This window comes from Phocoena sinus, chromosome 21 (genome assembly GCF_008692025.1).
Source record: "Phocoena sinus isolate mPhoSin1 chromosome 21, mPhoSin1.pri, whole genome shotgun sequence".
Taxonomy (NCBI): domain Eukaryota; kingdom Metazoa; phylum Chordata; class Mammalia; order Artiodactyla; family Phocoenidae; genus Phocoena; species Phocoena sinus.
In genome coordinates, this window is record NC_045783.1 from 21,210,276 (window position 1) to 21,226,690 (window position 16,415).

At 38.0% G+C, this 16,415-nt stretch overlaps 1 protein-coding gene across 1 annotated transcript in view; it reads left to right on the forward strand.

The window, feature by feature from the left end:
* Positions 1–16,415, forward strand: part of DLC1 (DLC1 Rho GTPase activating protein) — a 392,110-nt gene that overhangs the window by 176,746 nt on the left and 198,949 nt on the right. The window contains 1 exon segment of the mRNA XM_032618160.1: positions 4,704–4,737. Coding sequence (XP_032474051.1) covers positions 4,704–4,737 — 34 coding nt within the window.

A 16,415-nucleotide genomic window follows, 5' to 3' on the forward strand; every position in this document is an offset into this window, starting at 1 on the left:
GAAAATCTTTGCATGTGGAGAACTACAGGAGGGTCAGTACAGCTATAGGAAAAGTTGTTATCCTATCATTTGAATATCACAGAGAAAAATAACAAAAGACCATGAATAATTTTCTTCTCTCATTTGGAAGTTATTAGTAGACTTCCCTTTGTTCCACTGAGAAATGAGAGAAGAAAATATGAAGTTACAGCGAACCCATATGGCCAGCAGGAAAATCCTCTTTAATTGCTTTATTGCCAGAAATGTTAAATCACTTCCTGAGGATACAGTTCAAATGAAACATATGGCAGCTATTAACAAAAACCCCTAATGAATTCAAAAATATGCTTTTTATGGGAGCTTTCTCATAAGCAAGTCATACATGTTATTTAAACTATATATACAAATACACACTTGGCATTTTAATCCCACAAAGGTTTGACGAACACCTACTCTGTACCAGATGACACAGGCAGCTTGCATGAAATGTTTTTTCCCCAAACCCAGGAACAGATATTAGACAATGAAACCTCAGGACATGATCCCAGATCTAGCCATGCCACTTCTCAGAAGTCAAAGACAAAAAGAAATCTCCTCACCAGCACTTCCTCCCCATGGGTTCAATGTCCAGGAAAACCATTCCATTTCCACCCAGGTAGTCCTAATTACCTACTATCTTCCTATACCTATTAATGTCACACCAGTGAGGGTGCTAATCACTGTCATTCAGCAACCTCTGCTTGGAACTAGTCTCATGTATCTTCTTCAATTGGATTGTGAATTCCACAAAGAAGAAAACTTTGCTTACAGCTTTTGTACGTAGAATAATGTGAGGCATCTAATTAAGAATCAACCAATAGCTTTAATTAATTGAAAACCAAGTGTCAGCATTTTTTTTAAGTTAATGCCTTTCAACACTGGGAAATTTCACAAATCTAATCAATGTATTCATAAACCATTTTCTAAAGAGACAATTCTCCCTCAAATTCAAAGATAAATCAGCTGAGGGATATCCAGCTGTTATTACTATGTGGTTTTACTTTAAAAGAGAAGTTATTAAATCTTGGGTACATTAAACTTTGACTTTTCTTTCTCCACATAATAATATGGCCATTGAAGTTATTTAATGGAAGTGAGCTTTGGTAGCTTAAAGATTCATGCAGAACATGGGGTAAGCTTCTAAAGTAACTGGCATTCTCTACATGACGTATTGGCTTTGGCTATATGGAGGCTAAAATATTTTTGTTTGTAGGGTAACTCATTGATTAACATCTTTATTAAATATTTACTTATCCATGCTTGGTTACACATTTTGTAATCAAGTAGAATAAAATATGGAAAAGGCCTGTCACTGGTCAACTTGTGATTTGGAGTAAGACATTCAATTTGCCTAAAATGCCTTAACTATAAGAAGAGAGAGCTTACTTAGAGAATTTCTAAATGTCTCATACAGATACTCCTGCACAAATATTTTGTAATCTAAGTCAATGTCTTCTCATAGGACCTCTTCAAACCTTTCTCCTCCTTCATTTCAAAATATTCTGATTAGTATTTTGAAATTAGTGTTAGTGATCTCAGAGGTCAGCATGCCAGTTGTGTCCTGGCTTCCATTCCATTACTGTGACCTTGCAAAAGTTACTCTAGTTTTTAAGACTTCACAGAGTTGGTCTAAGGATTGAGTGAGTTTATGCAGGTAAGAGCTTAAACTGTACTTTGTACATTCTAAGAACCTAGTAAGTGTTAGCTCTTCATACACTGAGGGACTTTCTCCATGAATGTCCTTTAATTACCTATCACCAACCTTTACAGTCTTGTCAATGAAAGGGTTTCTGTTTTGTTGTTTATTTGCTTAAAACAAAAGAGAAAATTTAATTTAAAAGCCCTGATCTCCAGTCAGGGGGCAAATCTAGGGGCTAGGCTTAAAATATGTAGTATGGATTTAATTCCATTTTTAGACCTTTCCCCAAATATAGACATAAAAAGTAATCAAACATCACTAAAACTGTAGAAAGACTTTCTTGTCAAGGGAGTATAGAATCAGAGAAGTTCTTGAAACAAAGGAAAAATCCGATGATCCTGCTATAAATGAAAGGATGCTGAGGAAGACGCTTACAGCCTATACAGTCCCTCTGATGCCCTGGTCTCTGGACATGGTTCTCCACTCTGCCATTTAATAACCTAGTATTCTCTTCATGGCTGCATCTTTGCCAGGACACAGAGTCAGTGTTCACACCCAGAGAATAAAAAGTGAACAACTAAATGGAGATCAAGATTCAATCAAAATATGCTTTCACTATAGATCAATCTTGCCAAAAAAAAAAAAACCCCTCTATTTTTTTATCTGTAGAAAGATTTTTTCCCTTATTTGAAAAATTACTTCAATCTCCAAATCCTGTAAATTCCAAAGGTGAGGATCTCAAAAATAATCAATATCTCACAAAGATATAGGTGTCTTGATCTTTAATATTTCCAGAAACGAAGATTGATATTATCATTTCCTTAGGCTGATCTACAACAGAGGTGCACGTGAGCCTTCCTCTTTCTCTCTCTCTCTCTCTCTCTCTCTCACACACACACACACACATATGTGCGCACACACACACACTTGCAACAAAATTAATTACCCATTTGAGCCTAGTTTTCTTACTTCAACTCTGAGGACTTTGTCCCCTAAATAAGGGAAGAGAGACATGCTTGTAGACATCTTGTGTGGTCAGTGGCTGTGGAGTGGAAGGCGTCAAATCCCAGTGGGCCGGATAGATTTATAAAAGGCTTCCAATAACAGTTAATACACTCATGTTAACTGTATTTTAATCATGAGTAACTGAGGTGAATGGCAACCAAAAGCTCACTTCCTTAGTTTGTTTTAGTGTATTGACAAGGAGTAGAACTATACTGTTCTACTTTAAAGTCTGTTAAAGACCTCTCATTCTGAACTCTATTTTCTAAATAGTAGGGATAGATAATAGATACTGGGAATTGAACTTCTAAACCTCTCATATCAGTAATTTGGCCCATTGGCCCAGTGCCCATAGTAACAAATAGTAAGAGCAGCTCCCTTTTCCCAGGGACCTCATGTGCTTTACAGAAGCTACTACATTTAGTCCTTTCAGCAGCCCTGTGAATTAGAGGTGTTTATCCCCCTTTTATAAGGGAGGAATCTGAACCTCGAGGGGACAGAGCAGAGACTTGAAAGCCCAGACACTAACCAAACAATTTACTTTTTCTGCCTCCCAAAATAGGACAAAGAAATCGAACTACAAAAATTCAACCCCAATTCAAACGTGTTTTTAGTCTCATTTATTGCCAGTATCTTTTAAGGGTAAGATGGGTCTGTCTTCAGAGAGGAAAACAATTACATGACTGATTTAGCATTAGCATAACTGGCTCTAGTGACTTTACCAATAGTTCCACAACTCTTTTTTTTTTTTCTTTTCAGCTTTATTGAGGTGTAGTTGTCAAATAAAATTGTAAGATATTTAAAGTGTACATTGTAGTGATTTGATATATGTATACATTGTGAAAGGATTCCCCCTTTAGTTAATTAACACATCCATCACCTCATATACTTTTTGTGGGGGTGGGAATATTTAAGTTCTTCTCTCTTAACAAATATCAGTTATATAGTACAATGTTACCAACTGTATTCACCATGCTTTCATTAGTTCATCAGATCTTATTCATCATACAGCTGAAAGTTTATACCCTTTTACTAATCCTTCCCTATTTCCCCCACTCCACCAGCCCCTGGCAACCACTTTTCTACTCTCTCATACTATCAGTTGCACACTTTTTTTTTTTTTTTTTAGAGAATCCACATATTAAAAATACCATGTTGTATTTGTCTTTCTCTGTCAGGCTTATTTCACTTAGCATAATGCCTTCAAGGTACATGTTATTGCAAATGGTACGATTTCCTTCTTATTCATTTTTGAATAATATACTGTTATACACACACACACACACACACACACACACACACACACACCCCACATCTTCTTTACCCATTTATCCATTGATGGACACTGAGGCTGTTACCATATCTTGGCCATTGTGAATAATGTTGCAATGAATATGGGAGTGCAGATACCTCTTTGATATCCTCTTTTCATTTTCTAATAAATTAATTCATTTATTTATTTTTGGCTGCCTTTGGCTGCACGTAGGCTTTCTCTAGTTGTGGCGAGTGGGAGCTACTCTTCGTTGTGCATGGGCTTCTCATTGCAGTGGCTTCTCTTGTGGTGGAGCACGGGCTCTGGGCACGAGGGCTTCAGTAGTTATGGCACACGGGCTCAGTAGTTGTGGCTCGCAGGCTCTAGAGCACAGGCTCAGTAGTTGTGCTCCATACTGTTTTCCATACTGGCTGCACCAAATTACATCCCCACCAACAGTGCACAAGGGTTCCCTTTTCTCCACATCCTTGCCTATACTAGTCATCTCTTGCCTTTTTGATGATAGCCACTCTACAGGTATGAGGTGATGTCTCATCGTGACTCTGATTTGCATTTTCCTGATGATTAGTGATGTTGAGCACCTTTTCATGTACCATTTGTATGCCTTCTTTGGAAAAAAAATGTTTATTCAGTTCCTCTTCTCTCATATTTCTAGTGTCAGCTTCTATTTAATTTTTGCTTCATTTATGGGACATCATTTTGTTCCTAATAAAGTTATTTGCTGTTTCCTTCTAATAATACCACAATTTTGTGGCTTTTTTTCTCTTTCAGGCTATTCCAGGTACTTCAGAGAAGGAAAAGGCTGGTAAGTTGACATTGGTTGTGTTTTCACTCCTACCTATTTTAGAATAAAATTCCATCTTCGTATAGATATTTTATTAAATATCTAAAATGTATACATCTTGTCAGTCTCTGGGCAAAAGTTATGGTTGAATTCCTGAAAAATAAGTTTTGCTCAAAATGTAGGAAAAAATATGGTTTTCTAGCATAGGATTACATTTTGTTAGAATAAGGTGTGTACTTCTTGTAGCATTAACTGTAACTGCAACCACAACTTTTTTCTTGAGGAAAATAATTAGATGTCATTCAGTGTACTGAGGAATGGTCTTTGGACATCTGTTGTTAATACAGTTGGCCCTTCGTATCCATGGGTTCTGCATCCACAGACTCAACAAACCTGGGTTGAAAATATTTGAAAAAACAAAAAATTCCAGAAAGTTCCAAAAAGCAAAACTGGAATTTGCCATAAAGGCAACTATTTACATAGCATTTACTTTGTATTAGGTATTAGAGGTAATGTAGAGATGAATTTAAAGTATACAGGAGGATGTATGTAGGTTGTATGCAAGCACTGGGCCATTTTATATAAGGGACTTGAGCATCTGTGGATCTTGGTGTCCATCAGGGAGTCCTGGAACCAATCCCCTGCGGATACTGAAGGAAGACTATAATTATCAAGATTTTTAAAAATCTTAGTAGCTTATTTAGTAGTCCTAGAAAAAGATGTACTTGTTTAAAGCTGATGTCATACCATCAAAAATATAATTGTGAAGCAATATGAACAGTTGTACTAGAGAAAAATTATAATATTTTCTATGCTTTGTGCTATGATTATAACTACTTAACAGTATTATGGGAAATGGATAAGGACTAATGAGAAATACAGAAATATGAAAAATCAGACTTGAATTGATGGAATTATGTGCTTTTTAAAAATCTTTTGATCCTCCTCAATATTGTCTTATGTTTTCTGTGTAATAATAATCATCTTTTTAAAAAACTGATTAAAGGTGCTTTACCAAACTTGAAGCATATCACTTAGCTCTTAGACGTGTGTAATTTTTGAGCCAATTTAATAGTTTAGAGTATCATCTAAAAGGTGTTACGACTCCAAGTGACTTTACACTAACGCATTTGAGTTGGTCTGATAGGATTGTTATATGGGGAATGTTCTCTGTCAAGTTCAGTGATTTGATTTTTGCTGCCAGATAGTTTTCACACACAAGTTTTCATAGTTTGTGTTCTTCCATGAGCTAAAGTGTTCTCCTCTGTTTAGGCTGTGTCTGGCCTCTTCTCTCTAATACGTTGAAAGATAAGCCTTCAGAATAGAAGGAAGATATTGAACTGGCATCACGTGTCAGTTCAAGAGAAAAACTGCTTAGTTTATCTATGCATTGGTATTACTTGGATTAATAACGTATACTAAACGAATTCAAATGACCATTCCAGAGCTCTAATACCTTCAATAATAGATGTATCAGCTATCTCATTAGGACAAGACATAAATGGTTAAGAGAGAATTTGCATCACAAAGAAAAAGAAACTTAGCCAAAGTTGTGCTTTATCTTGAGTTGTGACATTCTCTGTAATTCGCAAAAGTGGCTGCAATTTAAACAAAGTGTGTAACAGAGCAAAGTTGTCATCTTATTCCAGAAAATCAGCAGATTCTTTCATACCCCAAGGAGAAAATTAGGATAGGAATTCTTGGCTGGAGGGAAAGAGTGAGGAGGGATGGAAATGCCATTGCTTGAGGGACTGGAGAAGCAAAGACTTCTCCCTCTGCCACTAAAATGATGTCAATCTGATAGGAAGAAGCATTTCAGTTATCAAGCTTCTCTTAAAGATAATTTTATTAAAACAAAGAGCTAATTAAACAGAGAGCATAAATATAATGCAACCACCACTTTTTGTCGTAATCCTGGATATTTTCCTCCCCAACAAAAACAAAAACATGAAATTAATTGTCACTATTTAATGATCTCTTTTGGTCATTTCTATACTGCTGGGGCACAAATTTTAAAAGTTGATAACTTCCTTTCACAGAGGTTCTGCAAGACGATCTGTGAAAGGTAGGATCCACCAATGGATATGTATGACCTAACCAGGCCCCTGGATGTCCCATCTCTGATGCTTAACCCAGGATGGGCTGATTTCTGCAGAACCTGGCTTCTGTGTATTAAAATATTAGAATGATGGAAATTTACTCCACAATGGATTTTAATTTAGATTTCTTGAGAATGTACTGATTATTTTAAGAGGAAATACAATTTTGTTTGACAATATAAATATAAGAAAGAAATGATTTTTTTAATCAATGAATTTATATGTCAAGATAAAGGGTTATGTTTGAATATTTTATTCAGTTGGTAACGGATTTGCCAATTCAAAAGACAGTATGATTTATTTCAAAAAGTTTTAAAGGACCATGAAAGTCCAATCAATTTCTTCTATTTCTGAAATTTATTATGCCATATTTAAAATATTTTGTGTGTTTTATGCACAAATGTGAATCCCTTTATTCCTCTTTATGAATCTCTATTTTTAAGCTCTGCTAGACAGAGGAATGGCAAGGAAGGCAGAGGACCCACTGAATCTTCTGGGGGTTAATTGAGCCTCTAAATAGGGTTAAGCTTCATTCCCACCCATAAGGCCTGTCATTTTTTTTTTCCCTCTGTTTTGCTAGATGAATGTAGCCTATTGTTTCTTATTAAGAAAATCTATTTTAATCTATGTGACCTCTCATCCAAGCCAACTGGAACCAACTCCACCAGGCTTTGTGAAGCTCTAAACAAAATCATTTTGGGAACATTCCATTAATAATTCTTGAGTTGCAGTTGTGTGGTTGCCCCAGTGTGTGCTTTATTTATTTATTTTTTCATAAATTTATTTATTTTTTGGCTGCATTGGGTCTTTGTTGCTGCACAGGGCCCTCTCTAGTTGTTGCGAGCGGGGGCTACTCTTCATTGCAGTGCGTGGGCTTCTCATTGTGGTGGCTTCTCTTGTTGCAGAGCACAGGCTCTAGGCACACGGGCTTCAGTAGTTGTGGCACATGGGCTCAGTAGTTGTGGCACATGGGCTTAGTTGCCCCACGGCATGTGGGATCTTCCCGGACCAGGGCTCGAACCCATGTCCCCTGCACTGGCAGGCGGATTCTTAACCACTGTGGCACCAGGGAAGCCCCAGTGTGTGCTTTAAGTAACCATCTTCTCTTCTGATCCGTGCTGCTGTATAAATTCAGCCTAGTGGAATCATTCTGCTGCTTGTGACAAAACCCTCCAAGGGGAGACTATTTTGAAACAGCATCCTATTGGTTCATTTATTCCACAAATACTTACTGAACAGCAACATATAGTAGGCATCATATTAGGTTTTATCAAGGAAGCAGTTATGAACAAGGCATGGTCCTTGCCTGGAAGGAACTCAAACTCTAGCTGAGCATATTTCATTGGGCCAGCGTCCCCCTTTTCCTCTTCTCAATTGAAAAATTCTTAACCCAGGTTATTCAGAAAGCTTCCCAGGAAAAGAATCAAATAAAAATATTGTTCTCAAGAAATTCTATATCGGAATGTGTATTCTCCAGATCTGAAATAGAGTCCAATAAATTTGTTTTTAAAAATCAGAATTAATCACACAAGTATCAATATGTGTAATTGTATCCAACACAGAATAATTTCATTTAACTTCCCTTATGCCACCAGAATCTGTAAAGAGTGGGCCCAGTGCCATTGGTATATTTTCCAGCACATCTGCTTCCTATCCATGTGGCCTTGAGCAAGTTACTTAACCTCTTCATTGTCCCATTTCTAAAGTATAAATAAAGAAGTTGCCATGTTGTTATTGTAAGGCAACAATGCTTGGCACAAAGTAGGCTCTAAAACATGGTAGCTGTTTCTTATGGTAATGAGTTGTGCTTATAACCAGTATGTGTGCCAGCCAAATAGAAGCTAGCTGTGTTACTGCTGCTCTGGTCTGCTCCAATTCTTTTTTTTTTTTTTTTTACATCTTTATTGGAGTATAATTGCTTTACAATGGTGTGTTAGTTTCTGCTTTATAACAAAGTGAATCAGTTATACATATAAATATATCCCCATATCTCTTCCCTCTTGCGTCTCCCTCCCTCCCATGCTCCAAGAGTTCTTAAATGCTTCCTCGGGGCACCAATTAACAGCTGAGCCAGCTGTCCACGTGGAAGAAAGAGATCACTTTCTCCAAAAGCCTCTGAGTAAGTTAATTCAGACAGAGGTCATCATAGCATAGGCAGACTTGGCCATATTGTAACATCTCTTTAGAAATTCCTAGTCAATTAAGGTGAAATTCTCTCTAGTGAACAGATAATCTTTGATTTTCACAAAAGGTTAGTCCCTAAGAAATGTATACCCTGAGTCCCATTTTCCTAGGACTCCCCAGCATCCCTAGACCCTGGGGTAATTGGATCCTGTCTACCCAGCTCCCATCCTCCCTCCCTGACCTCCTGCACACAGTCCTGTCGACACTGCCACCTAATCATCCTGTGTCCATCCTTTCTGCCGTTGTTTTTAAAGCAGCCTTCACTTTGCACTGGACTTTGAAACGGCATCCAGAGCTGTTTCCCTGCCTTAACTGGTCATTACACCTGTTCACTCTCTACGCCGTCACCGAAGTTATCTTTGAAAAGCATCACCTGATCATATCGTCTTCTACTTCAACTTTTGTTGGGCCTCCTCACTAATGACAGGACAAGATCAAACGTTCCTGCTTGACGTAGCAGGCCATTTGTAATCTGGGTGTGGTATATGGTATTGGATAGGCCCAGTTCACCCCTCAGACCCACCCTCCACCCTGCTTCTCCCCAGCTCTGTGACCTGCAGGCAGACCAGTGTGGGCAAAATCAATGGGCTGCCCTCCTTTCAGTTTTCCTGTCGCACCAGTGAGGAGGCCCAGCAAGAGACTGACGACGGTTGGGAGGACAGTACGGCTGTGCGGTTGGGTAGTTTACTCCCTGCTCGGCTTCCCGAGGAGTCACTGCTGGCCTTTTCCACCCAGGTTACCAGGTTCTGACAACCATTCTCTCCTCTTGCCTTGTGGTTCCCCTACACCTTTATCAATAGTTCTGTTACTAAACTCCCCTCAGTTTACCCACGGTGCCATCTGTTTCCTGCTAGGAGTCTCACTGATAAACCTACCAATGTTTTCTCTTCTTTCTATTCCTTTGTGTTCGTTGGTTGGTTTGTTTGTCCAACTTCAGCCACAACATACAGCCACAGAACCCCTTCTAACTTTGGATCTTTCTACTTCTACGTAGATCGTGCACTGCCTTTTCAAAAATACAGATGATAGGTAAAGATAGAGGGAGAAAGAGAGAAATGACTTATCCAAGAAAAAGAGAAGATACGGACCGTGTTTTTCTTCATCCTAAATGAATATAGTTTCATTCAATCACATGAAGGAGAAAAATATCTACCCTTATAATTTAGAATGTGTTCCCTATTGCCTAGAAGCATGTAAATTAGAAAATTAGCGTTGCATTTTAGTCACCAAAATGTGACTCTCTGAGCGTATTTGAGAAGTAGTATTAAGGGGTAATACGAAATCTCTCATTCTAAAATTAAATCATAGAACACAAATTTTGTCAGACTACATGGCAGCCCATAGAAAACAGACCACAGTCATGAGCCAAAAATGGCAAATTTCTTTTTGCCTTTTCTGTCTTGAAAATTCTACTTGTCCAACAATAACACCTCCTTAATGAATTATTTCCCAGGCAGGGTTAGTCCTTGATTTTTTGGTGTTCCTAGAACACTCTGTGTTTTCAATTACAGTCTTATCATCTTGCTTTGCTGTATGTTCTCTTCTCTAGGCTGTGAGCTTTTCTAGATCAGGAATGTGGTCTTTGCATGGTCTGTAATTAAAACAGCTATTAGCACATAGTGGGTGTTCTGTAAATACACGTTAACCAATTAATTATAATTATCACAAAGAGGCTTTGGCTCCCATCTTAATCATTTAGAATTAACATGGTTCTAAAACTGGCCCCCCCTTTATGCCTATTGCCCCCACAACTGCCAAATATCTCAGCTGGGCAACTACTTAATGATGTTATTTGGGGATCTATCCCATACAAGTGTGTGAAGGGCACCATTGAGAAAGGTGACTCAGAATCCAACTTTGGTTACGTTCTTTGGTCATTTTTCTTAGAATGTTTGTTCTCCTGCCTCTAGGTTATTTTGTTGGCCAGAAAATGTTAAAAATCAAGATAAAGAATAATTATAGCCTGAAACACTTGTGAAAGATAGCTTTCAGAAGCATATGACAGGTTCATAGCCTCTCCAAACTTTGTGTTGTGGCTAGTAAGGCAGAACATAGAAATCAAGCACTTCTTTGTGACTCGTGTGAGGGGGAAAAATAGGATTTTCATAATTTCATTCCAAGCTCCTTGTAAACATACTAAATAACAAAGCCCAGACTTGGCGCCTTTTGGTATTAATTTTCTTGGCAACTTTTGACCACGGAGAAGGGAAATGCAGAGGACCAAAAACAAACAACCAAAAAAACCCACAAAAAACTGAAATGCAAAGACATTCCTCGTTTTCTAGTCTGATCATCATTTCTTTGATTCAGAGAATTACCAGTGTGATCTATTCAACTCTGTCATGTTCCAGTATCAATAGATCCAAAGGGATTTGATGAAAAGACAAAACTAGAACTGCTAGATTTCAGCGTTGTTCTTTGAAAGATTGCCTTATTTTATGTCTCTATTTTAGTACAGATCAGGTCGTTTTTAGTGCTGTCTCACTCACTAGCCCGTAAGCACCTTGAAAGATGGAATTTTGTTTCATTCAATTCTGTTTCCAATGCCTGGCATTATTGTAGTTGCTTGATGTTTGGGAAATGAAAGAACAAGTGACATATTAAAAAAATCGGCAAAGGGGACTTCCCTGGTAGCACAGTGGTTAAGAATCCACCTGCCAATGCAGGGGACACGGGTTTGAGCCATGGTCTGGGAAGATCCCACATGCCGCAGAGCAACTAAGCCCGTGTGCCACAACTGCTGAGCCCACAAGCCACAACTACTGAAGCCTGAGCACCTAGAGCCCATGCTCCACAACAAGAGAAGCCACTGCCGTGAGAAGCCCATGCACTGCAACAAAGAGTAACCCCAATCACCGCTGCTAGAGAAAGCCCGTGCACAGCAACAAAGACCCGACGCAGCTAAAATTAAATAAATAAATTAAATTTAAATTAAATAAATAAATAATTTTTAATTAATTAAATAAATAAATCAGCAAATACTTTATATGCACAATACTCCCAAAGCTAAATGTAGAATCCTATCATTCTATTGTAGGTGAAGCACTTTCTATAACTGCAAAGATCCCCAGCTGTTCTACAGGGTTGGACAGGATCTGAAAATTGTCTTTATCAGGCCAGGCTGGATTTTGGCCAGCATTCCAAATTCTTTATTCCCTTTCACCCTCAGAAAATGAAATTCATTATTTCTTTACTAATGGCTTATGAACACTCACTTATTTCATTTTTCTTAGTATTATGGTCTCTTCTTGCCTGCTTTTTTATGAGAAAGGAATTTAGGGTATGCCCACACATAACCTCTCAGTTTTTCTGAAACTTAATGTAAACTAATCCATGAAAAGTTGGCTGTGCTGAGCGGGCTGTTGAGAGGAAACACATTAGCTTTTAGGTATCAAGGAATTCATGAAAAATACAAGCAAGCTCTTCTTAAATGCCAGAGATCTCGAATTCATAGGATATTTTTCAATACAGATCATTTTTTAAATCTATTTCTTAACGTTCTATTGATATTTCTTTTATTACCAAGTAGGTAAAACAAAGCTACTGTATCACCAGAACCAATCAAACATATTTCCTTTTCTTCTCAATTATACTGCAAGCAACATGAGTACACGATAATTTTTCTTTTAGCAAGTTGCAATTCAGATATTACCGGGCTTCCCTGGTGGTGCAAGGGTTAAGAATACACCTGCCAATGCAGGGGACACGGGTTCGAGCCCTGGTCCAGGAAGATCCCACATGCCACATGCCCGTGCGCCACAACTACTGAGCCTGCACTCTAGAGCCCGCGAGCCACAACTACTCAGCCCACGCACATAGAGCCCGTGCTCCGCAACAAGAGAAGCCACTGCAATAAGAAGCCCGTGAACCACAACGAAGAGTAGCCCCGCTCGCCAAAACTAGAGAAAGCCTGCACACAGCAACGAAGACCCAACACAGCCAAAAATAAATAAATAAATAATTTAATTAATTAAATTTTTTTAAAAAGAAAAAAATTCCTTTAAAAAGAACTGTTTAAAATTAAAATATATATATGTATATATATGTGTGTGTATGTGTATATACACACACACACACACACACACACACACACACATATATATATACTACCTCCTGCACTTAGAGTGGTTATCCAAAGGCAGCTGTATCTTTCTACAGCATTTAGTGATTCCTATATTTGATTCATGGATTCTCTTCCCTGTCAGTCTGTGACTTCCTTAAAGGCATAAACCCCACATTTCATCTTTGTCAGCCCCTCACCCAGCGTATGATCTTGCACAGAGCAGATGCTCAAGAAATAGTTCTAAATTAATCCATTTATGTGACATACCAAACAACTCATGCAGGCACTTTGTTAATCTCTGGTCTGTCAATGACCATAACTTTTCACAGTATCTGACAGCCTTGAAATTTCTTCCTCGAAAAAGTCTTCTGCACATTTTGCTCCCCCATTGCTCCCTTGAAAGAATGGCTTGTCAGCTTTGAAGAGGTGGCTATGAACTACCAGAACAGGCTAATAAGGCAGTTCTGCATTTCCATATTTTAACTCACATTGACCTTTATTTTTTAATATCTTTATTGGAGTATAGTTGCTTTACAATGGTGTGTTAGTTTCTGCTTTAGAACAAAGTGAATCTGCTTTATAACAAAGTGAATCCCATATCTCCTCCCTCTTGCATCTCCCTCCCATCCTCCCTATCCCACCCCTCTAGGTGCTCACAAAGCACTGAGCTGATCTCCCTATGCTATGCGGCTGCTTCCCACTAGCTAGCTATTTTACATTTGGTACTGAATATTTGTACATGCCACTCTCCCACTTCGTCCCAGCTTACCCTTCCCCCTCCCCGTGTCCTCAAGTCCATTCTCTATGTCTGCATCTTTATTCCTGTCCTGCCCCTACGTTTTTCAGAACTATTTTTTTTTTTTAGATTCCATACATATATATAGCTTGCGGTATTTGTTTTTCTCTTTCTGACTTACTTCACTCTGTATGACAGACTCTAGGTCCATCCACCTCCCTACAAATAACTCAGTTTCGTTTCTTTTTATGGCCGAGTAATATTCCATTGTATATATGTGCCACGTCTTCTTTATCCGTTCATTTGTCGATGGACACTTAGGTTGCTTCCATGTCCTGGCTATTGTAAATAGAGCTGCAGTGAACATTGTGGTACATGACTCTTTTTGAAATACGGTTTTCTCAGGGTATATGCCCAGTAGTGGGAATGCTGGGTCATATGGTAGTTCTATTTTTAGTTTTTTAAGGAACCTCCATACTGTTCTCCAGAGTGGCTCTATCAATTTACATTCCCACCAACAGTGCAAGAGGGTTCTGTTTCTCCACACCCTCTCCACCATTTATTGTTGTAGATTTTTTGATGATGGCCATTCTGACCAGTGTGAGGTGATACCTTATTGTAGTTTTGATTTGCATTTCTCTAATGATTAGTGATGTTGAGGATCCTTTCATGTGTTTCTTGGCAATCTGTATATCTTCTTCGGAGAAATGTTTATTTAGGTCTTCTTCCCATTTTTGGATTGGGTTGTTTGTTTTTTTGATATTGAGCTGCATGAGCTGCTTGTTAATTTTGGAGATTAATCCTTTGTCAGTTGCTTCATTTACAAATATTTTCTCCCATTCTGAGGGCTGTCTTTTCGTCTTGTTTGTGTTTTCCTTTGCTGTGCAAAAGCTTTTAATTTTCATTAGGTCCCATTTGTTTATTTTTGTTTTTATTTCCATTTCTTCAGGAGGTGGGTCAAAAAGGATCTTGCTGTGATTTATGTCACAGAGTGTTCTCCCTATGTTTTCCTCTAAGAGTTTTATAGTGTCTGGTCTTACACTTAGGCCTTTAATCCATTTTGAGTTTATTTTTGTGTATGGTGTTAGGGAGTGTTCTAATTTCATTCTTTTACATGTAGCTGTCCAGTCTTCCCAGCACCACTTATAGAAGAGGCTGTCTTTTCTCCATTGTATATTCTTGCCTCTTTTATCAAAAATAAGGTTACCATATGTGTGTTGATTTATCTCTGGGCTTTCTATCCTGTTCCATTGATCTATATTTCTGTTTTTGTGCCAGTACCATACTGTCTTGATTACTGTAGCTTTGTTGTATAGTCTGAAGTCCTGGAGGCTGATTCCTCCAGCTCTGTTTCTCTTTCTCAAGATTGCTTTGGCTGTTTGGGGTCTTTTGTGTTTCCATACAAATTGTGAAATGTTTTGTTCTAGTTCTGTGAAATATGCCATTGGTAGTTTGATAGGGATTGCATTGAATCTGTAGATTGCTTTGGATAGTATAGTCATTTTCACAATGTTGATTCTTCCAATCAAAGAACATGGTATATCTCTCCATCTCTTTGTATCATCTTTAATTTCTTTCACCAGTGTCTTATAATTTTCTGCATACAGGTCGTTTGTCTTCTTATGTAGGTTTATTCCTAGGTATTTTATTCTTTTTGTTGCAGTGGCAAATGGGAGTGTTTCCTTAATTTCTCTTTCAGATTTTTCATCATTAGTGTATAGGAATGCAAGAGATTTCTGTGCATTAATTTTGTATCCTGCTACTTTACCAAATTCATTGATTCATTCATCCCTCTATGCCTAGTTTCTGGAGGGTTTTTATCATAAATGTGTGTTTGAATTTTGTCAAAAGCTTTTTCTGCATCTATTGAGTTGATCATATGGTTTTTCTCCTCAATTTGTTAATATTTTTTATCACATTGATTGATTTGCGTATATTGAAGAATCCTTTCATTCCTGGGATAAACCCCACTTGATCATGGTGTATGATCCTTTTAATGTGCTGTTGGATTCTGTGTGCTAGTATTTTGTTGAGGATTTTTGCACCTATGTTCATCAGTGATATTTGCCTGTAGTTTTCTTTCTTTGTAACGTCTTTGTCTAGTTTGGGAATCAGGGTAATGGCGGCCTCGTAGAATGAGTTAGGGAGTGTTCCTCCCTCTGCTATATTTTGGAAGAGTTTGAGAAGGATAGGTGTTAGCTCTTCTCTAAATGTTTGATAGAGCTCGCCTGTGAAGCCATCTGGTCCTGGGCTTTTGTTTGTTGGAAGATTTTTAATCACAGTTTCAATTTCAGTGCTTGTGATTGGTCTGTTCATATTTTCTATTTCTTCCTGGTTCAGTATCAGAAGGTTGTGCTTTTCTACGAATTTGTGTATTTCTTCCAGGTTATCCATTTTATTAGCATGTAGTAATCTCTCAAGCAGCTCTCATGTAGCTGCTTGTAGTAATCTCTCATGATCTGTGTGTTTCTTCAGTGTCAGTTGTTACTTCTCCTTTTTCATTTCTAATTCTGTTGATTTGAGTCTTCTAACCTTTTTTCTTGATGAGTCTGGCTAGTGGTTTTTCAATTTTGTTTATCTTCTCAAAGAACCAGCTTTTAGTTTTATTGATCTTTGC